The sequence below is a fragment of the Pipistrellus kuhlii genome, unplaced genomic scaffold (genome assembly GCF_014108245.1).
Source record: "Pipistrellus kuhlii isolate mPipKuh1 unplaced genomic scaffold, mPipKuh1.p scaffold_m20_p_2, whole genome shotgun sequence".
Taxonomy (NCBI): Eukaryota; Metazoa; Chordata; class Mammalia; order Chiroptera; family Vespertilionidae; genus Pipistrellus; species Pipistrellus kuhlii.
The window spans coordinates 174,046,164-174,068,062 of record NW_023425515.1 but is presented as its reverse complement, the minus strand read 5'-3'; the positions used below and the strand labels follow the sequence as shown (position 1 = coordinate 174,068,062).

Here is a 21,899-nt window from a genome sequence, read left to right as displayed (position 1 = left end):
TAATTTGCCATTTCCAGATGAGCCAGAAAGATCTCCCTTCTCTTCTCCCTGCCTCAGTCTTTCTATCTGTTAGATGAGTACATAGACATTCTGACTCCCCATCCCCCAAAACTCATATGTGCCAATGCATGTAAGTGTGTACACATGTACACACACACATTAGAAGACCTCATTAGAATTAGGGGAGTATCTAAGAGGATCATATAAAACAAGTTTCATTAGGGAGAGCAAGATGGTAATTGTACCTGAGACAAATGGGGGGTGGGGGAGAATGAAGGGAGTCAGGCAATCACTTAGAAGGGTCTGCTTCTATCTGGGTGAGTTTGGGGGGTAGGAAAGAATTCAGGGATAAGGTGGTTGGTGAGTCCTAGGAGACTGTGTGAGGATTTCAGGTGTTATAGGCACTGGAAGCAGAGTAGGTAGCACACCTGCCCTTCGTGGGTTCACACATGTTGAGCACCAAGAGCAGTGCCCACCCCGGCACACAGTAAGCACCCTGTGTCATGCTCTTCTCCCACTCCCCTTCTGCCTTCTGCTGCTCTTCTTTTACCTTCTCATCTGGGATATAATGATCAACATGATTGATCATTATATCAATTATGTTGTTGCTGTTAGGGAGATGGTGTGGGCTACAATGGATATGTGAGTTGGAAAAGATGGCACTGAGAATCTATTCCTCTCTGTAAAAAATCAAAAAAATATATATATATATATTTTTTAAATATATTTTATTGAGTTTTTACAGAGAAGAAGAGAGAGGGATAGAGAGTTAGAAACATTGATGAGAGAGAATTATCGATCAGCTGCCTCCTGCACACTCCCTACTTGGGGATGTGCCCGCAACCAAGGTACATGCCCTTGACCGGAATTAAACCCGGGACCTTTCAGTCTGCAAACCAATGCTCTATCCACTGAGCCAAACCGATTTCGGCAATAATTTTTTTTTTTTTAAAGCTTTGGACATCTTCACAGGGTCTGGACACATTTATACACCTGTATACATCTGCATGTTCTGGGCTGAGCCTATATTGATGGCTCCTGAAGAACCAAATTCAGCTGACACAAAGTAAGAAAGGTCTTCCGAGGGAGTTTTGTTGGCTCCCATAATAAAGCCCTAGTAGAGAACCTCTCTCTTCAGAAAACTGCCTCCTGGGATTCTCAGTCTGCACCCATTACTACCGCATGCACACCCAAACTGTAAAGGTCCTGGCTGTACCTGAAGACAGAGGCATGTCTGGCTCACAGGCAGGTGAGATGTTTTACTGACGCTAGTATACTGCCTAGCATCCCAGGAAGTGACGTGATGTTTCAGGCCAAGCTCATGGGAGAGAATATTCCTAATGGTTGTTTGGATAAAGCCCCTGTCCACATTGCAGTTGCTGTCTTTGGGACAGTGCCCTGCTTCTGAACTACTGAAGGCCCCTGGTTCAGGCCCCTTCACTTTTTCTAGGATGCTCTCTTCCTCACCTACTTTTACTCATCCTTGAGGTTGACTGAGTGAGTCCCTCTATGAACTCTTTCTTGATTGTCCCTCATATCCCTTATTCCTCTCCCTACACAGAATTAGTCTCTCCATTCTCTAGGTTCCCATGGCAATGTGTTTCCCAAATGTGATCCCTGGAACACTCACTCTATAAGACGATCCATCAAAAAAACATTCCATGCTCAGACAAGTTTGAGAAGCCCCCTTCATACACTGCCCGCCTCTTAGAAATTCACAACACATATTTGCACAGAAAGGCACTGAGGAGTCCAGCAGTAAAGAAGTCCAATTAATGCCAAAACCGATTTGGCTTAGTGGATAGAGCGTCAGTCTGCGGACTGAAAGGTCCCAGGTTCGATTCTAGTCAAGGGCATGTACATTGGTTGCGGGCACATTCCCTGTGGGGGTGTGCAGGAGGCAACTGGTTGATGTTCCTTTCTCATCAATGTTTCAATCCCTCTCTCTTCCTCTCTGTAAAAAATCAATAAAATATATATATTTTTTAAAAGTCCAATTAACATAGTTTAACCCATTGTTTCCCAAACCCCTTTGGTCACGGAAATCTTTTATTTCCCACCTGTTGAAACATACTTTGGAAAGTGCTTCCATAGCACCATGTACTTCTTTTCGCACTTAGCACACTCTCATTATCCAGGACTGGATCTGTCTTCACGGATAAACTGTGAAGTCCCTATGGCTGGAACTGTGTTTGATCCACCTGTGTCCTCAGTGCCTAGCAGAGGGTTTGGCACATGGTAGACAATCTTATATAATAAAAGGCTAAAATGCAAATCATCTGAACAGCGGAATGACCAGTTGTTATGTCATGCACTGACCACCAGGATGCAGACACTCAACGCAGGAGCTGCCCTCCTGATGATCAGTGTGCTCCCACAGTTGCTCAGTCAGAAGCGGGCTCATGGCTGTTGAGCACAGCAGTGGTTTCTGGAGCCTCTCCTGTCTCCCCAGGCAGTGCTAAGGACATCCCCTGAGAGCTCCAGGACTTCGAGAGGGTGCAGGCCTCCTCCAGTGCACAAATTTCATGCACTGGGCCTTTAGTAATAAATATTTGTTGAATGCAAGAACAAATAGTCCTGACTTAGTCCTGTCTGTGACTAAGATGAAGATGTGAAGAGCACCTTGGTGACAGGCTCCTGGCAGTGCCTAGGAAGTGGTGTTTGGTGACAGTGGTGACAGCAAGGGAGTGCCACACACATGCTTGCAGACTGTGTGATTCTTGGCTCTCTGGGGATGTGGCCCATCCAGAGGGATTTGGGACAGAGACAAGGGTATCCAGCACCCCTGGGGGTCCTATAACCACAGTGGGCGAGGGAGCTGAACGAAGGGCAGGACCTCATCAGTTTGGGAGGAACCCAGCTATCTTGCGTGTGGCAGACTTCATGTGGGCAAGACTGAGCCAGTACATACCATCTTTGGTGGGTCTGGCTTTCCCGAATCACCCACTGCCCTGTAGTTCCCTGGAGTTTGCGGCTCTGAAGGATGGTTCTGTGAGGAACAAGTCTAGCCATTGATTTCATTCCCTTTCCTGAGAAGGAAAAAATCTCCATGAGTCTTGAGGAAGGTCTTTATAGACCAAACAGAAACTTACGGAACACTCGATCCTTGGGAAAGATCAAGCCAGCAGGGATGCAGGAACCAGCCAGTGAAGATCTTGCAGGCCAAACTAAGCAAGTTGAACCACTGGAGAGCCTTGGAAAGATCTTAAATTGGAGGCGACTTATAGGAGTCCACTCTAGAGCAGGGCGGTGAATGGAAGGAAGGGAGCCAGTCCAGGACCCCTCTAAATGATGAGAAATGATGGTGGCCTGAACCAAGGTGGGGGAAATTGGAGTAGAGAGGAAGGCACGGGCTGCAGAAGTTCTTGGAAGTTGGAAGGAACTGGACTTGGTGATTGAGTGCCATGAGTGATAGATCTTCCCTTACTTCAATTGATGGACAGACATACACCCCACCTGTGGCCAGACATTCCTGAGCTCTGAACCACCAATCAGCACCTGCCAAATACCCTAAGCCCCCAATTCCTAAGTCCCTAGGTCCCTAATCAATCAGCTTGTGCTGAGTGCCCTAAGCCCCGCCCCCTATCCTTAAAGGTGCTGGTACGCCCCTCACTTGCTCTCTTCCGCTCCTCTCCGTGGAAGCAGCCGGCAGGGGTACCCTTCCCCCCAATAAAGCCTGTGCGTGTCCTGCCACCCAGTCTCCGGTCTACCTTCTCTATTTAATCTATCAATGAGGAGAACTAGGAAAACTAGACTCACACCCCAAAGGACCGAGTGGAATGACCCAGTTTGTGGGTGAGAAGATGAGCTCAGATTGGGTCATAGGCAGTCTGAATTGAGTCACCGGGGTGGAGCTGTCCACTGGGCAGTTGAATATGCAGTGGGGATGGGGGCACGGACTCTGCTGGAGACAGAGGTTGGAAGTCCAGGGTATGAGTAGGGACTGAAGGCACAGAAAGGAGGAGATCCTAGGAGGAATGGGAGAGAGGAGGTCCCAGGCCAGCGAAGGGAAGCATCAAGGTCTAGGGAGGGCTACCTGAACACTGGAGAGTGGGGGCCGCCTAGAGGAGTCCAGGAACCATCCGAGTCCCCTCCAGCCGCTAACTCGCACACACTCAGACCTGTACACCCACAGGTCCAGCCCCACATCTCTGTGCGCCCCTGCAGGCTCCCATCACTGCACACCCTGCCCACCTCCACCCACACTCGCAGCGGAGGGCTCACCCCACAGTCCTCTCTTGCTCTTCCCACTTTAGCCTCACTCCTCCCTACAGATCCTAGAGTTAATCCTCCTTCTCCCCCAGATTAGGGGCGCCGCCCCCCTTTGTGCGTCCAAGGGCCTGAGGCGAAAGCCCTGGAAGGCGGCCGGCCTTCCCAGCAGCTGAGGCGGAGGCGGCAGGGGGCGCGGGGCGGAGACACAGGAGGGGAGGGATCGGCTGCAGCTGTCCCGCGGGGCGGGGGCCGGGACAAAGGGCCTGCTGGCGGCCGCCCTGAGCCGTTTTCATGCTTGTTGGGATTTAGCGCAGGAAACTCGCTGGCAGCCGTGCGGATCAGCGGTTGGGGGCGCGCCGCCGCGTGGGGCGGGCTCGGCCCTGCCAGACCCACGCTTTGTGGGGGAACCCCCGGCCCGCGAGGCTCCGAGGAGGCCGCCCCTTTGTCTGCGCCTTTAGGGGTGGGGGAGAGGAGGAGCCCCGCAGGAGACCGCAGAACACCAGCTGAACGCCTGCCTTCAGCCCGCTCCTTCGCCAGCACGGAGCACGGGAGCTCCACCTTACGGGGCAAGGTCACGGCTCCCACCCAGCCCAAGTCTCTTGGACAACCCCCATCTCACTGCCCGAGATCTCTCTCCCGCCAGGTGGGTTTGGGGGGTGCAGGCCCTCAGGGACTTAGCCCTTTCCCGGCCCTGACCCCGTGCCACCTCCCTCCCTGCTCCCGCCAGTCCCACAACCGGACACCTCTCTCTTTGAATCTACTGGTGATACATCTCTGAGGAGAGGAGGGGTCTGAGGAGAGGAATGGTGCAAGGCCGGCATGCAGAATGGTTAGGGATGATCTGGCAGGCAGGCAGGTGAGTGGTTAGGAGCCAGCAGTTGGACATCCCCCTAGGGGTCCCAGATTGGAAAGGGTGTAGGCTGGGTTGAGGGACACCAACTCCATCCCCCCCCCCCATGCACAAATTTCGTGCACCGGGCCACTAGTTATTTATAATTATATTCATGACTCTCATTAAGATAGTTTACTATGTGCCATGCATAGCTATCAGTATTTTTGCATATTATAAATTTAATCCTTAAGATAACCCTATGAGGTAGTTACAAACCTGTTTTCATTTTAAAATGAAGAAATTGAGATACAGTACAGAGAAGTTAATTGACTTACCCAAGGTCATAGAGACAGAGAACAATGATGCTAACATCCAAACCCAGGGGCCTGGCCTCACTGTCTGTGCTCTCAGCCATTGGTTGTGCGCAGAAGAGCCTTCACACCTCTGGGAAAGGGGTTCTTCCTAAAAATTCCCCCTCTTGGTCTCTAGGGGCTTGATGTCTCATTGTTAGAAATCCCTATGGTTAAAGTTATTCAAATTTTAGCTATAGCTCTTTGCTAGAACAAGATCTCTTAATAAGTGAATTTGTCAAAACTGGTTCAATATTGTTTCTGTATAAATATCAAATGCAGAGATAATAAGAATTATTAATATATTGGGTCACTATTTCTGGGAAGTATATTTTCTGGGATTTAAAATATATATATACCTTTATTTAAAAAAATAAAAAATATATATACTTTTCTCTAAAATGTTTCAATTATTTTAAGTGAAATATATTTTTTTGTAATTTTAAAATAAGCAATAAAATATTTGATTGATTTAATCAATAAAATATGCCTTCTATGGTAGGCATCCTCTAAGATGCCCTCTGATTCTCCCCCTGCCTGGTTCTTAGATGCTTGTGTAATAGCCTCCCTTTGAGAAATTTACTTTTTTTTTTTAATATATTTTATTGATTTTTTACAGAGAGGAAGGGAGAGAGCGAGCTAGAAACGTCGATGAGAAACACCCTCTACCTCTACCTCTTGCACACCCTCTACCGGGGATGTGCCCGCAACCAACATACATGCCCCTGACCGGAATCGAACCTGGGACCTTTCAGTCCGCAGACTCACGCTCTACCACTGAGCCAAACCAGTTTCGGCGAGAAACTTACTTCTAACCAGCAGGATATGGCAATATGGAGGGGATGAATGTTTATGATGAGGTTACAGAAACTGTGACTGCTGTCTTGCTAGTACTCTGACTTTCTTAGGTTGCATGATTTGATGAACTAAGCCGCCATGTTAGAAGGGCCCACATGGCAGGGAACTGAAAGTGACCTTCAGCCAACAGTCCTTGAAGAACTGAGTGCTCCATGCACCCTGGACTGACTCGGCCCTGACTGTAGCCTTAAGAGAGATTCCTGACCTACAGAAATGGTGAGATGACAAATGTGTATTTCTTTAAGTCACTAAATTTGAGGGTAATTTGTTATGCAGCAATAGGTAATTAATATACTTACTTTATAAAAGTAATGAATTTTTGAGACATCAATAAATCATCGTACAAATTAATATAAAACAGAAGATCTAATATGATTGGCATCAACAAATATCTGAAGTCATGTACATGTATTGTAACCACATCTGTGTCAGAACCACCTAAGGACCCTCGGTCTTTTGCAGTCAGGCTGCCTTTCAGGGAAGCAGTGGCTCCCGAACAGAGTTGAGAATATGAGTGTTTATGTGTTTTGTGATTGTGATTCTTTCACAATCAACGCCCCATTTTTAGGCCCAAAGGTGCCTTAGGACAAGGACAACCCAAATAAGGCTCTCGCAGAGGCCAAGTCCCTCCTTTCAACCTGAGACACCCCTTAGGAGAGACCTCAGACCACCATCAGACTGTCAATCATCGCAGGCTGGATTCCTCCTCCCCGGTGTCTTCCCCATCCTTACCCCCCCAGCTCAGAACGCTGCTCAAAAAGGGGCTCATGTGACAAAGAGGCCACCAGACGACACAAACTCAAGAATAGAATAGAAACACAAACTCAAGAAACACATTTCTCTGCTCCAGTTTATTCATCTTGGTTCAGACTCAACATGCAAAAGTCAGACACAAGTCCCCAGGGTCACTGTCTCAGCCTCACTCCCCATTGCTCCCCCCCCCCCACTCAGATATAGAAAGAGCCCCCCCCCCCCATTTTACAGATAGGAAGACTGAGAGCCAGACTACTAGTATCAATGACCTCCATGCCACTGCTCACCCACTAGGATCTTGCAACCTCTTGGCTCCCAGAAGCAAAACAGAGAGCCTGGCTGCCTTAGTCTTTGGCTCTCTCCAGAACTCACCAGCTCTCCACCTCACAGAGCTTCCGCTGGAGCCCGTCAACTCCCACTTAGAGAGCATTTCAGTGATGAAAAGGGGGATGATTCAATATTCTAAGAGTTTACAGAGGTAGGGCTGACCCTGTCCCCTGTTCCCTCTTGAAAGAATTGGCTCCTCCTGGCACAGACATTCTGTTTTCAGGGAAAAGAACCAAACTAATTCAACACCCAGCGCTGCTAAATCCAGAGAGGCACAGCAAGTAGAGGCACAGAGACGGAAGTGAGAGTTTACCCAACAGCCGGGGAACACCTTGTCCATTCTTTGCAAGCTTATTAGCACACGTTTCTTTTCATCAGAAGCTTAAATCAATATGGTCTGTAACAGCTCCTTTGCAGGGGAGAGGGACTGGTTTGTGATTTGTTTGGAACTGGTATTTGAGAATTCCCAAACTCCTATTTTCCATTATCATCTCCACATCCCATCTCCCACGTGCTGAGAGGCAGAGTTCAAGAGAGACAGTCCCTATCTTCTTCTCTGATCCCACCCCCATCCCTGCCACGGTGTCAATCACCACCCCCAGCTCCCCAGCCTGATACAAATGCTCTACCAATTGCTCTGGCAAAATTGCAGCCAAAAGCCTTGACAGGTTATGGCGGCTACTATCTACAGCAAATCCATGGTCAGGGACAACAGCCTTACCAGAGCAAAATCTAGGAAGAAGGAGGGGTGGCCTGGGAAACCCCAAAAGACCCTCTTTCCAGGGAGCAGTGGGGCCCTGTGGTCATGGGTAACATAGGGTGTGGATTGCCCCACATATGCAACTGAATATATATTTGCACACCCCACCCTTGCTCAGGAGTCTGCCTGCAAATACATATTCTTAATAGGCACTTCCCAGGCTTCACCAGCACACATGCACCCCTACAGCATACATGGGCCTACACAGACAAGAGCTCACTCATATACACCCACCACAAGCCTCAACATTCAAACCTATTCACAGGCACACACTTTTTTTGTATGTACAGTTGACCCAGGAGCAACGAAGGTTTTAGGGGTGTCAATCCTTGAAACAGTCGAAAATCCATGTAGAACTTTTGATTCTCCAAAAACTTAACTAATAGTCTGCTGCTGACCGGAAGCCTTATGAATAACATAAATAGTCAATTAACACATATTTTGTAGGTTATATGTATTATAAGTATTCTTATAATAAAGTAAACTAACCAAAATGTTATTACTCTCTTACATACATACCATACATACACAGATGGACACACACACAGGCCTGCACATAATTTAGGCTGTGTCTATATACAGCACACATAAGCTGATGCCTGGCACATGTTAGCACATACATACTCACTTATGCTTACTTGCACTCATACCAGCTAATAATCACATACTTGTGCACAATCACACGCATGCCTGCAAATATATACATATACGCTCGCACCCCAGAGAGGCACATGCTTAGTCCCGGTCCTAGGGCCTGGATGGTGCTGCCTTATGTTGGAGACAGCGGATTAGCTCCTTTCGGTTGTCTAGGATGGTGTCGAAGCTCTCCTGAAGACGGGACTGCTGGTCAACCAGCTGATGCTGCAGGCCTCGGATCCACTGGAGCAGGGCCAGGCGGCGGTACATCACCAAGTGCATGTGGTGCTTCTCCTTCTCCTGCTCTTTGTAGCGCTCTTGAGCCTGCAGCTTCTGCACAGCCTGGGCCACCGAGGGCAGGAGGGGATCTGAAGGCCCAGGGCCGGGAGAGGTCTCACAGGAAGGCTCAGGGCTGCTACTGAGGCTGTCAATGCTGAGGGAGCTGCTGGCATAGCCGTTGTCTTCCAGAGGGGAGCAGATGGTGCCGGCACTGCTCATCTTCTCAGGCTCAGCTCTGGGGATCTCTGCTCCCTCTGGGGGGCTGCGGAGCTCCCCCTCGGGCAGTCCAGGGTCCTGGAAGGCCTGGTTGTCAGAGGGCAAGTCAGAGGAGCTCCTCATCAGGTTGGGCTCCACTTGGTCTGGCATCCCATGCCAATTCTCATTGGCGTCCTTGGCAGTCGCCATGAAGTTGGAGTTGCTGTCTGGATGAAACTCAGGTTGGCATGCTCCAGGAGGCGGCCCCCCCAGGAACTGGCTCCCCTCAGCTACCTCTGGCTGGATGGCAAACATCTGGCCTGTAGAGGGGAAGCAGAAGGATGAGTCAGAGCAGGGCAGGGTGGGTGTCCTGACAGAGTGGAGGCAACCAGCAAGCGTGCTTGGCTGCTCCTTCTCGGTCCTTTTTCCTGTGCTCTGGTAACACCTCCCTTCCTGGTCTTCCTCCTCCCTTTCTGTCTGTTGCTTCTCAGTCTCCTGCACAGGTTTACCCTCAGCCCTCTGAGGCAGGGTGTCTTCTCATTCTATGTGCTTCTCCCTAGATGACCTCAGACTGCTGTAGCTTCAAGGAGAATCATGTGTTGGTGACTCAGATCTGCCTCCAGCTCAGATCCAACTACTTTTCAACCCTCCAACCAACCACAGGCTCTTCAAATTCTACGCGTCCGAACAGTTCTTCCTCTTCAGGGACCTGGGCAAAGTGGCCCCACACTCTAGTCAGACACTTGAGAGCATCCTGGACCACTCACTCTGCTTTAATATTTTATTGATTTTTTTACAGAGAGGAAGGGAGAGGGATAGAGAGTTAGAAACATCGATGAGAGAGAATCATCGATCAGCTGCCTCCTGCACACCCCCCACTGTGGATGTGCCCGCAACCAAGGTACATGCCCTTGACTGGAATCGAACCTGGGACCCTTCAGTCCGCAGGCCGATGCTCTATCCACTGAGCCAAACCGGTTCGGCCCTCAAGCTGCTTCTTTTCCCCATCTCATTGGCCACGAAATTCTGAGAGAGAAAAAACACACACCCTTTGTGTGTGTATGTACATACATCTCTCCTCGCTTTCACTTGGTTTAGGGTATTTCTTACCAGGACTGATGACTGCCACTGCCTTTTCTCTGATCTCTCTGCCTCCAATTACAAATGTAAATTTGATTCAGCCCAGCTCCCTAAACCTCTAATGGCCCACAAGGCTGTGCTTCATCTGGCTCCTGCTCACCCCTCCAGACTTGCCTCTTGCCACCCTGCCCCTCCTGCCATACCAAACTGCTCAGAGATCTCAGAAATGCACCATTATTCTCCTCCCACAATTCCCTTGACCTACGGTACCCTTCCTCTGCCCTCTCCTCTAATCCTTCTCCACCCACAAATTCCTTAAAAAAATTTTTTTTAATTGATTTCGGAAAGGAAGGAAGAGGGAGAGAGAGATAGAAACATCAAGGATGAGAAAGAATCATTCATTGGCTGCCTCCTGCATTCCTCCTCTTCCCCCCCTCCCCCTGCCGACCCAGGGGATTGAGTCCATAACCCAGACACGTGCCCTTGACTGGAATCGATCTCCGGGACCCTTCAGTTCACAGGCCGATGCTCCATCCACTGAACCAAACCAGCTAGGTCACAAATTCCTTTTTATACTTCAAAACTCAGCTCTAATATCCCTCCCCCATCTCTGATGCCATCCTGATTTTCTCCCCACTGCCCCAATATACACAAACACACACAGTTAACTGCCTTCCTGTGGGTCCCACTGCCCTGGGTACACACTGTCTAACTCATGTTTGTTTCTTGTCCCCAACACATAATGGATGATCAGTAAATGTCTATTCAATTTTTTAAAAACTCTCTTGTAATAGCAGCTTACAAATCCGGCTCCCTGACTATAATAGATGGGGAACTCCTCTATTTATCCTCCATCGTATTCCCAAGAGCCAGCATGGAGCTTGGCACTAGCAGGTGCCAGTCCATACTTGCTGGGTGAGAGAATGGGGGAGAGGGGGGTCTCCAACGGGGGAGAGGGGGCCTGCAGTGGGATATCTATGTTCAGGAAGAGCAGCAGGAGGCTCCTGCCAGCTGCCCAGGCCTGGCCCCGCTGGGTCCACTTCCTTCCTCTGCCCAAGGGGGACCCCACCTCCCTGTGAACAAGCCTCTTGGGCTTTGTCTCCTTCCCTCCATACCTACTATCCGAGTCCCTGCCCCTAACTTGCTCTATTTCGATGCCCTGAGGGAGGACATACAATATTAATCTTACTTCCTCAATAACCCCCTTCTACCAACATTGGCAAGAGGTTTCTACTGACCACGTACCACTAGAATTAGAAAATCTGGGTATCAGTAAGAGTGAGAGATAATGTAAGCGACAAGGACTCTCCCCACATCCAGTAGTGGGCAGAAGTCCTGGGGTGGGGGTGGGCTGGGGATGGTGGGTGGTGTAGGGACAGTTCCTTTATAACCTTCAAACACCCCGCTAAGCGAGGTGCCCGGAGATCCCCACCCAGATGTTTCCCTTTTCCTAAACTTGGGCGGGGCCTCGAAGGAAGCTGGGATGTGTTGGTGGTGGTGTGACGAGCTGCAGGGGGTCTCCAAGCCGGTAAAGTGGGAACCCAGACACCCCAGGATCAGGCTTCTCTCTCTAATCCTCAGTTTGCCGGGTTTGGGTGGGGGTGGAGGGGAGGTCGCTCTGTGAGGGTGGGGGCGATGGGCCTCCCTCCCTGCCCGGCCTTGCAGGAGGGGGAGACTCCCGGAAGACCGAAAGCAGACACCACCCTCCCCTAATCCCCCCATAGGAGGCAGCGGTGCGCAGGCTGCGATTTCCCTCCTGGTCCCCCGACCCCTCCGGCTGCGCCCCAAACCCTCCCCTTGGGCCCCCTGACTCACGGCCTGGAGGCGCCGCCCCTACGGCCAGCTCTGGCTCCACGGGCCCCGCGGCGGGAGCTCGGCCTGGGCGTCCACGCGGGCCCGGCGCGGGGTGCGGGGCTCCCGGCTGCGCTCCCAGCTCCGGGCGCGGACTGCGGGGCCGGCGGCGTCATTGCGCGGGGCGGGGCGGCCGGGCCCACGTGGGCCGCTTCGGTTTCCCGCGGGGAAGCGGAGCCCCCGGACCGCCTCCCCTTCCGCAGCCTTGACCGAGGCCTGGCAGGTCCCGTGTTCGTTCGTCCCGAGCTGCCCTCCCTGGGCTCCTCTCTGCAGACAGAGTGACATTCTCAAGATGAAACTCTGGTCATGGCACCACCCTCCTGCCTAAAACCCCCTGATGGCTTCTCCACTGCAGGGCGAATCCTGCAGGCAGCATCCTCCCGGCCCTGAGCATCCGGCCCTGTCTCTCCCTCGTCAGCCTCTGAGCTCCATCTCTGCAAGCCGGCCCGGGCTCCTTCCTGCCATGGGCTTTTGCACACACTGCTCCTGCTGAACATGACCTCCCCCCTCTCATACTTTCGGCCTCTTCTCAGATCAACCGTCTCTGATATTATCCCCCGAGCACGTTGTTCCTTTTGTTCCTAGCATCTATCACCGTTTGAAACGATGTATTCATTCTGTGCTTATTCACTAAAGTCACTTAGGAAAGGTACGTGTTTAAGAGCAGAAAGAACATCTGCTCCGGGACAGGCCTGGGGCTACTGCCAGGCCAGGTGCCGGTGCAGTGAGCTCTCCTCAGTGTCTATTGACTGAAGCCTGACCCCTCACTCCCTTCCTCCTTGGGGGACACGTATAGGGTTTGGGGGCCCAGTTTGCAATCAAAGAGAACAGAGGAATTTCTGGCTTCGATCATAAAACCGAAAAACACTGGCTGGTGTTAAGTAAGTGAAGGCTTCTTAAAATATTAAGTTCCCCAGAAAGAAGACTGAGACAAATTTAGCCTTCGGGGCACATGAGCTTCCGGGAGGAGGGGGGTCCCTTCCACACCATTTTATTGAACAAGCTATGCAATTATGTACCTTCCTCATGTATCTCCAACCCCATTCACCCCATTTCAAAACTAAACTAATATGGACTCATTGTTGAATAATACAGTTAAAATACCTTGTCCCATCTCTCGCTCCTAATTTTTTTTGGAGGTAACCAAAATTCTTAGGGGTCCTGTTTCAACCAGGCTATAAAAAATATAACAAATAGCCCTAACCTGTTTGGCTCAGTGGCTAGAGCATCCGTCTGCAGACTGAAGGGTCCCAGGTTCAATTCCAATCAAGGGCATGTACTCTCTCATTGATAGTTCTAACTCTCTATCCCTCTCCCTTTCTCTCTGTAAAAAAAAAAAAAAAAAAAAAAAAAAAAAAAAAATCAATAAAATATATTTTAAAATAAATAAATAAATAAATAAAATGCCTTGTCTTGCCTGGCCTGGGTGGCTCAATAGTTGAGTGTTGACCTATGATTACCTGTCAGAGCACTTAGCCAGGTTGCGGGCTCCATCCCCAGTGTGGGGCATGCAGAAGGCAGTCAATCAATGATTCCCTCTCATCATTGATGTTTCTATCTCTCACTCCTTCTCCCTTCCTCTCTGAAATCAATAAAAATATAATTTAACAAATAATAAAATACCTTGCCTTCATTCCTTTCTATTGCTTTTTTTTTTTTTTTAATGAGAAATAATTCAACTCTGTGATCTCTGCTGAGGTGTCCTCTTCCAGTTTCAACTTGATTCCAACTCACCATTCTGCTACTGAGAGACTAAACGTAAATTAAATCACACCAACCAATCCTATATACAAAAATAAGGGAGATGGAAGAGGGAAGAAAAACCATTTTATGAGTATGACAATTCCTATTTTTAAGAGGGAAAATAAAGTAAAAGGGAGAAGGCAAAAGTAACTCAAACTTTGGATACTCCCTCAGCTTCAAATATGCAGGTGGAGAACGCAGGTCTGAACTGAGTTTCCCTTTTCTTTTACCCACTGCCAGCTCCCCTTGCCTTCAGCCACAGAGTTTCCTTCCCTGTGAGGTGACCTGGATCTTCATTCCTAAAGGCTCTGGGCTCTGATGGTCTGGGATCATACAGCTCTCCCCAGGCCAGACAGCCACACAGTCACCTGATGGTTTAGTGGGCCCAGAACAGCTCCTCCCCACTTTTCCTTCAGCTCCGTCTCTCCCAGCCCTCACCACGTGGGTTAAACAGCAGCCTGATGAGTCCCAGGATAGGACTGCCAGCTCCAGGTGAACCTGTCAGTCTTTCCCTGGGACCTGCTGACATAAAATTAAAGGGAGACAAAGCAGGGAAGATGTGAGCCTAGGGCTGCAGCAATCCTATTTCCTGGCAGGTAGCAGTGAGTTTGTAATAGGAGAAAATGATGCTGCCACATAGAAGCAGAGACAAAAACCAGTGTCCTGGTGATGTTCCAGTCCGTGTCCTGAGGCCTTGTGTACCTTCCAATGAGGCCCTTGTTTCGCCAAGCCTAACGTGAGCGGGATTTCTTTTGCTCGCAATCAAAAGGACCATGATTAACAGAGCATCTCTGAGTCCCACGCAACAACCCCTTCATATGTGTTTTGGCTACAAAAGACAACAAATCAGAGATTGACTGTTGAGGTAGAGTCTATAGTGTCTGTGGCAGAGCCAGGCTCTGATGGATGAAGAGAAGCTCACCGAGAGAAAGCAGGGGAAGGCCAAGTGTGTTGAGACAACCCGGGGAAGGCCAATGTGACTAGTACAGGAGATGAAGCTGGAGGATGAAGGAGGCTAAGAGGTGAAAGGTCTTGACCACTGTTCTGTGGAGCCGGGGCTTCTTCCCCGGGGGCCGCAGGGAAATAACAGGGAGCCCCCAGAGGTTCCTCATCAGGACAAAGCCCAGGCTCCCAGTCCTGGGGCACCAGCCACCTGCTTTATTTTCTTCCTGAGCTCATATCATCATCTGCCAACCTCCTCACATGGGCCCTAACTGGTTTGGCTCAGTGAATAGAGAATCGGCCTGTGGACTGGAGGGTCCCAGGTTCGATTCTGGTCAAGGGCATGTACCTTGGTTGCAGGCACATCCCCAGTAGGGAGTGTGCAGGAGGCAGCTGATCAATGTTTCTAACTCTCTATCTCTCTTCTTTTCCTTCTCCCTTCCTCTCTGTAAAAAACCAATAAAATATATTAAAAACAAACAAACAAAAAACCTCCTCACATGGCTTTGGGAACTTTAGGCAAATCAACCCAGTTTAACCTTTTTAGGTTAAATAAAGATATTACGCCTTGAACATAATTAAGTAACGTTATAATGTGAACATTGTTAGTTGGGATCTCAAGACCAGGCACACAGTCTTTGGAGAATCTTTGATGCATGAGAGAGCCCCGAAGGCATATTGGAAGGAAAAACATTCCCCAGAATTAGCTCATCTCGGGAAAGAAAGGCCTACAATGCTGGTGACCTAGTTGTTTTGTTCATCCATTTTTCTCCTCAGCCTCTTAAAGGCAAAGTGCACTTAGTCTATCAAGAAAATTCTGCCGAAACCGGTTTGGCTCAGTGGTAGAGCGTCGGTCTGAGGACTGAAAAGTCCCGAGTTCAATTCCGGTCAAGGGCATGTACCTTGGTTGCGGGCACATCCTAGGTAGGGGGTGTGCAAGAGGCAGCTGGTCGATGTTTCTCTCTCATCGACGTTTCTAGATCTCTATCTCTCTCCCTTCCTCTCTGTAAAAAATCAATAAAAATAAATTAAAAAAAAATTCGGTGACCACGTTAGGGAAGACAGGTCCACTCCCCACCTCCCCATATGGCTGTTTTCTCATCTATAAAATGAGCGGGACGTACATCAAGTCTGAATTTTTTTTTTTTGAAGACTTGGAATCTTTTATTTTCATAGAAAATATTTGCAGTACACCCATTTGAGGTCTCTTTCTCCCCTGAACACTCCCACCCTAAACAGCCCCTGAGGGGGGTGTCCCAGGAAGCTTTTAAAGTTCAGTGGGACAGTTTCAAGTGCACTGCACCACATGAACTTGGGAGATGAATTCCACCCCAACCTTTCCCTTCACTCCTGGAGGGGAAAGGGGCAAACGGAGGGGTGTTTTGGAGCTGTTGGAAGAATGAAATAGACCCTTTCCCTCAAGGCAACCAAGTGGTTGATGTTCTCTCCCAAACCTCTCCTCCACCAGGAGTCCAGAAAAGTCAAATCCGAAGTCTTAAGGCTGTTGGAACACCCCAGAGCCCACAGCGATGGGAGTGAGCTCGATAAAAAATCTGATCTGAAGGAAGAATGAGAGAAGGGGGTGCCCGTTCCACCCCCTTCCTAGCAGCTGCCTCTGTGGGCTCCATAATCCCATGCCCTCTCCCCCACCGCATCCTCAGGCCGCCCACCTCTCCTCCACCCACCCCATTCATCAGGAGGAGGGCTCAGTATCAGCACAGCCTTTCAGGGCCTGACAGGTCCTTTCTGGGCGCCCCCCACATGTAACCACTTAACCTCCAGCACAAAGGGCTAGTCTGAATGGGCTTGGAGCTGGCGGCTCGTGCAGAGGGAGAGGCCTCAATAGGATTTGGGGAGCTGGGTGTATAAACCGCTCGGCTCCAGCAGCCCTCAATGGAGGCGCCGGAGTCGGGGCATGTGCCGAGGGGAGGAGCCCGGCAGCTGCATCCCGCCCCTGAACAATGATTTATTCATTCTCCGGGGACACACAGGGAACACGGGCTGGCCGGGGAATGTGGCCCCACAAATCGCCCTCGGCCTCTGCCGATTCCCATGGCAATCATTCTGTTTTAGAACGCACCCTCATGCTTGTAATTTATTGCCTAAAGCCTGCCGTTCCCATCCCCACAAGGAAGTAGAGTGCATTATGGGAGGCCTTTGGTAGCCTGAAGGTCAGGCAGGCAAATTTTGAATTGGGTCCATCCAGTCACAATCCCACTCTCTGAAAGCTTCCTGATCAGGTTTTTTCTCTCACCCATTTCATAGCAAGAGAAACTGATATAGAAGAAAAAAAGCACAGAGCTTGGCCTATCTCAGGACCCGGGGAAGGAATGAGAAAGAAGCAGGAAGTTGGGGAGCTTAGCCTTGAAATAACTGGCAGGTGCCAGGAAGGCTGGATGAGTTAATGGACGCTGTCCACACACTTCTCCCCAGCTCCGGTCCTGTAGCCACTCCTGGCTCCATTCCTGGGAGAATCTTTGGGAGAGCTTTGGGACTAGGGGGAAAGAATGAATACAGGTAAACAATGGTACTAAAATCTATAGATTGGGAAAAAATGTTGGGTGGGTAGGTGGTTTCAAGAACCTAAATTGTGACAAGAACAAATGTGTTTTGCTCTCTCGCCTCCATACCTCATGTCACCAGGGCCAGATCACACACACAAAAAAATCACCATAATAAATAAAACTAAAAATCAATAATGCTAGTAGAACAGGGAGAACCAGATTGAAGTGACCATCTTCAGACTGGCCCCTGGGCCTTCTGGCCCCAAGCTCATAATTACCTTGTCACACAGAAAACAAATCTATTGTGGGTGGTAAGTGTGGTGGGCTGAGGGATTCTGGGTGAGGAGTTTGTCCAGCTGAGGAGGGGGAGGGGTTGCAGTAGGAAGACAGATTGGCCTTCGGTGCTGGGGGAGAAGGGGAGGGAGGTTGAGACTTATAAAACTAAGGCCTAGACAGTTTCAGAAAGTTTTCTTTCCTTAGACGGGAAGGCGGACACACTAAGGAAGGCGAGCCTGCCTAATACTGTTCCTGGTGGGATATCAGAGGGGACAGGAAAAGGCCCAGCCCACACTGGGAGGGCAGGTTGCTTTGATGCTGCTGCCCTCTGGTGGACAGAAAAAGACAGCACCAACACTGCCCAGGCTGAAAACACTGGAAACTGTAGAGGGGTGTCTATCCTTTCCTGTCCTAAAGCCTTAAGCACCAGGATTAGCACACTGGCAGACTGGATTCAGAAGGCAGACCAGACAGTTTAGCATGAAGGATGTTTATTAAGAAGTAGCCTTTAGCCCTGTCAACGTGGTTGAGCATCGAGCTATGAACCAAGAGCTCATGATTCGATTCCCAGTCAGGGCACATGCCCAGGTTGCAGGCTCTATCACAGAAGGCAGCCGATCAATGATTCTCTCTCATCATTAATGTTTCTCTATCGCTTCCCCTCTCCTTTCCTCTCTGAAATCAATAACAAATAAATAAAACAGTGGGCTTTTTTGTTTTGCTTTTTAAGAAGTGGCCTTTGGATCAACACCTGTGGAAGGGAGGGGACAGACGCTGAACTGCCATACCCTCAGCCTATTTCCAGGGGCGCTCTGAAAACAGAATGTCCCATCAGAATTGTCTGGAAATGAGCTGAGATGGCCAGGCATTAATACCCCTGTTGTCATCGGGTGTAGGCTGTGCTGAAAAGGGGCATGATCTTGGACAAGGCGTTCTCTGCAGCTGAGGCAATCCCCCAAGGGGCTGACTGCTGAAGGCAGCGTTCCCGGTAGCTGGGCCAAAAGGCCTTCATCGAAGGGGGATGGGGTGGTACATCTCGGGGTCTAGCCCACACACCACAGATACTCACTCAGCATGTGCTAAACGAATGGCAGGGTAGGATCATGTCTCAGGCTCCGGGCTCAACGGGACCGCACATAAGTCTCACTTATTCAAGCTGTTACACACTGACCTTTGGAAATGGTAGCAAGAGCCCTAATGCTCAGATTCATGGATTCATTCATTCAACAAGCACTCATTGGGGTTTACTACATGCGAGGCCTGGAGGCAGACACTTTACAATCCTTTTTTACTTAATCCTCACCACTGTGGAGCTAGTATAAACTCAGATTATTCAGATGAGATCAAGTTAAGTGGCTTTCACAGTCCAATGACACTCACAATGGGACAAGTGCTGTTGCCACTGCCAGATTCCTCGGGCCAGAAAGGCTCCTGGCTCTGTTCTGTGTGTGCATGTGTGTATGTAGAGAGATGGCGCCCTCTCAGCCAGAACACTTCTATTGCTGCCAAGAGTCCTGACTCCATGGCCTCCTGCTTCAATTCCTTACTGATGTTGCTACCCAGAGGGAACAGACCCCCAGGCTTTAAACATTCCTGGTTGTTCCCTAGCCAGTTTGGCTCAGTCCATAGAGTGTCAGCCTGTAGACTGAAGGGTCCCAGGTTTGGTTCTGGTCAAAGGCACACACCTCGGTTGCAAGTTCTTCCCCAGCTAGGGCCCTGGTCAGGATATGTGCAGGAGGCAACCAATTGATGTATTTCTCTCTTTCTTTCCCTCTCTCTTCCAGTCTCTCTAAAACTCAATGGAAAAAAATCCTCAGGTGAGGATTAAAATAAACAAACACACACACATACACACACACACACACACACAACCATTCCTGGTTGTAATAACACAGCTAGCTCCTTCCCTGGATATTTAAGGGAAGGACAATCCTTATTCCTCAGTGTTCTTTGGCCATCTGATCATCAGGAAGGTATGAACTGGTAATTTCTTCCCTTAATGTCTAACTTCCACAACTGCTGTGATAATTTGGGGATGATCCTGAAGGGACAAGAGGTGGAAGTTTCTGTGCCTTTTGCTAACCTACTGGTTCTGCTGGAGAGAGAGAGAAAGCTGTCAGCTGCTGCCCTATTATATCCCTGACAGTCCCATCCTTGGCCAATTAAACCTTTCAGCACTCCCAGCCACCAACATAAAGATTGTAGTTTTCTCATTTAGATTCCAGTCATAAAGAACTTGAAGGAAAAAGGAGAGGAGGGGGAAAGCATGGAGGTCATGGAGCCATTTCTTTCTAAGTCTGACTACAGAGACATAAAGTACCCTCAATACCACACACACACACACACACACACACACACACACACACACGCCTTTCCTCCTGGGCCCCCAGAACCTAATTTTTCACATTTGGAAAACCCAGATGATTTTTGCCTGGGTCCATCTGGCTTTCCAAATAACCTGTCTACTTGATAAATAACATAAGTTAAATTAGACAAGACAAACAAAGAGAGGGGTGGGCAGTCAGCTTTTCCCCTTCCCTCAGCCTCTGAGAAAGAGACGGGGGATAAAAAACCTACATCACGACTCACTCCCAACCAACCCTGCCGCAGCACTTTCCACCCCTTAGTGATTCTCCATCCTGGAGCTGGGCGCTGCCTCTTCACCCCCACCTTCAGCCCACTAGCCATCAAGAATACTAGACTGTGGTTTCTTCTAAAAAAAAAAAAAGGAAAGAACCCAGGCACCCAGTCCCATAGTTTCCACCAACCACTCTTAGGCTGTAGCTACTTCAAACCCCCCTTTCCCATTAGGTATCCCACCACAGGGAACACCTAGATCAATAAACTGAAAATGAAAACCCTTTAAGGTGAAAGAAGAGGGGACAGAAAGGGAATGGAAAGGACGTGGATAGTACAGACCAAGATAATACAACTACTGGGGACAGAGATCTGGCACCTTGGTATCAAAAGGTAAAATCCAAGGTGACATGGGCCATATACAAAACCATGCCCATTTCTCTAGTCCGGGCACACAGCTGACACAGCTAGCCATCACTGGTCCTGAGACAGACCCATGGGCTGGCAGTTGTGGAGACTGGTAAGGCTTGGCCTCTTGTTCCTAATGAGCCAGACAGTAAGAGGCATCAGCACCAACCCTTCCTCGGCAGTGGGCTAGCCAGCATTAGCTCAACCTCAATCATTTCACATTAATTTGTCCCTTTGATCCTAACTATAACCCTGGGAGCTAAACCAAGCCATTTCATTTTAGATTCATTTTCCAGTTGAGGGGAAAAGTACAGAGAGAATGACTTATGCAAGGTCATATCACTTGTAAGTTGCAGAGCAAAGACTTAAGGTCTCAAATAGCAACCACCTCGAACCCACATTAGACAGCTTTGTAGGCCATTCAGCTCTAAACTTTTCAGCAGTAGCTCTTCCAGGCTTCAGTTCACCCAATGCTCAATAAGTACTTATTTGGGTATGTGGTAGGCATGACACTACCCAAAGCATACATTTCCAACAAAACAGGTATGGTTTCTGCTTTCACAGAATTAAATCTGGGGAAGACAGACCTAAACATACATTAAGGTGGCAAATGGTGCTTTTAATAAAAATAGGAAACTAATTAAGAAAGGGGTGGTAACAGAAGTCCTCTTTAGATCTAAGCTAACAATTGGAGAATTATACATTAGCCAAAGAACAGTGGAGGGAAGGACATTCCGGGGAAACAAAGGACACTGTGGAAGGCCCTGAACCGAGTGTCATGTGAATGGCAGGAGTGGATAGGAGGTTGAAAGGCAGAGCTATACCACAGAGGACCTTGCAGATCGAGTTTGAACTTGAGTATAATGGAAGAGACTGGAAGCTTTAGTGGAGAAGTGGCATCTAATTTATGTGTATACAAAGGTGACCCTTTTGCTGCTGTGCAGATTGGACAGAATAGGAATGGAAGATCAGGAGATCACACTGTAGTACCCTGGCAAGAAGTTATCGAATCTTGGGAAAAGGGATTGGCTATAGCACTGGTAGAAGTGAGCTGATTCAGGATGTAATTTGAAAGTAGAAATAATAGGACTTAGAGATTGTTTGATTGTGGGACTAAGGAGGTGTCAAGAATGCCTTTCAGTTATAAAGTGATGGGAATAGAATGCACAGCATAGTGATTATTGTTAATACTACTATATGACATATTTCAAAGTTGCTAAGGGATAAAGCTTTTTTTTTTTTTTAAATGTTTTTATTGATTTCAGAGAAGGGAGATAGAAACATCAATGAGAATCACTGATTGGCTGCCAGCTGCA

The 21,899-nt window shown here is 49.0% G+C and overlaps 1 protein-coding gene across 2 annotated transcripts; it reads right to left on the bottom strand.

The window, feature by feature from the left end:
• Window positions 1–961: 961 nt before the first annotated feature.
• CUNH1orf216 (chromosome unknown C1orf216 homolog) lies at window positions 962–12,297 on the bottom strand. Of its 2 annotated transcripts, XR_004989242.2 has the most exons (3): window positions 12,098–12,297; window positions 7,805–9,522; window positions 962–975 (listed from the first exon to the last, which is right to left on the bottom strand). XR_004989242.2 is itself a non-coding variant. In XM_036445620.2 (2 exons), exon 2 carries the CDS (start codon window positions 9,515–9,517, stop codon window positions 8,840–8,842), a length of 678 nt encoding a protein of 225 aa, XP_036301513.1. In that variant the 5' UTR covers window positions 9,518–9,522; window positions 12,098–12,297; the 3' UTR covers window positions 7,087–8,839. The 2 variants fall into 2 exon arrangements, 1 of the variants encoding a protein (XP_036301513.1); XM_036445620.2 differs by lacking the exon at window positions 962–975 and having other exon boundaries at window positions 7,087–9,522.
• Between the last annotated feature and the right edge of the window lie 9,602 nt (window positions 12,298–21,899).

Excerpts from the sequence above, each read along its gene's own strand:
- CUNH1orf216 (XM_036445620.2), bottom strand. The coding sequence starts at position 9,517 with ATGTTTGCCATCCAGCCAGAGGTAGCTGAGGGGAGCCAGTTCCTGGGG.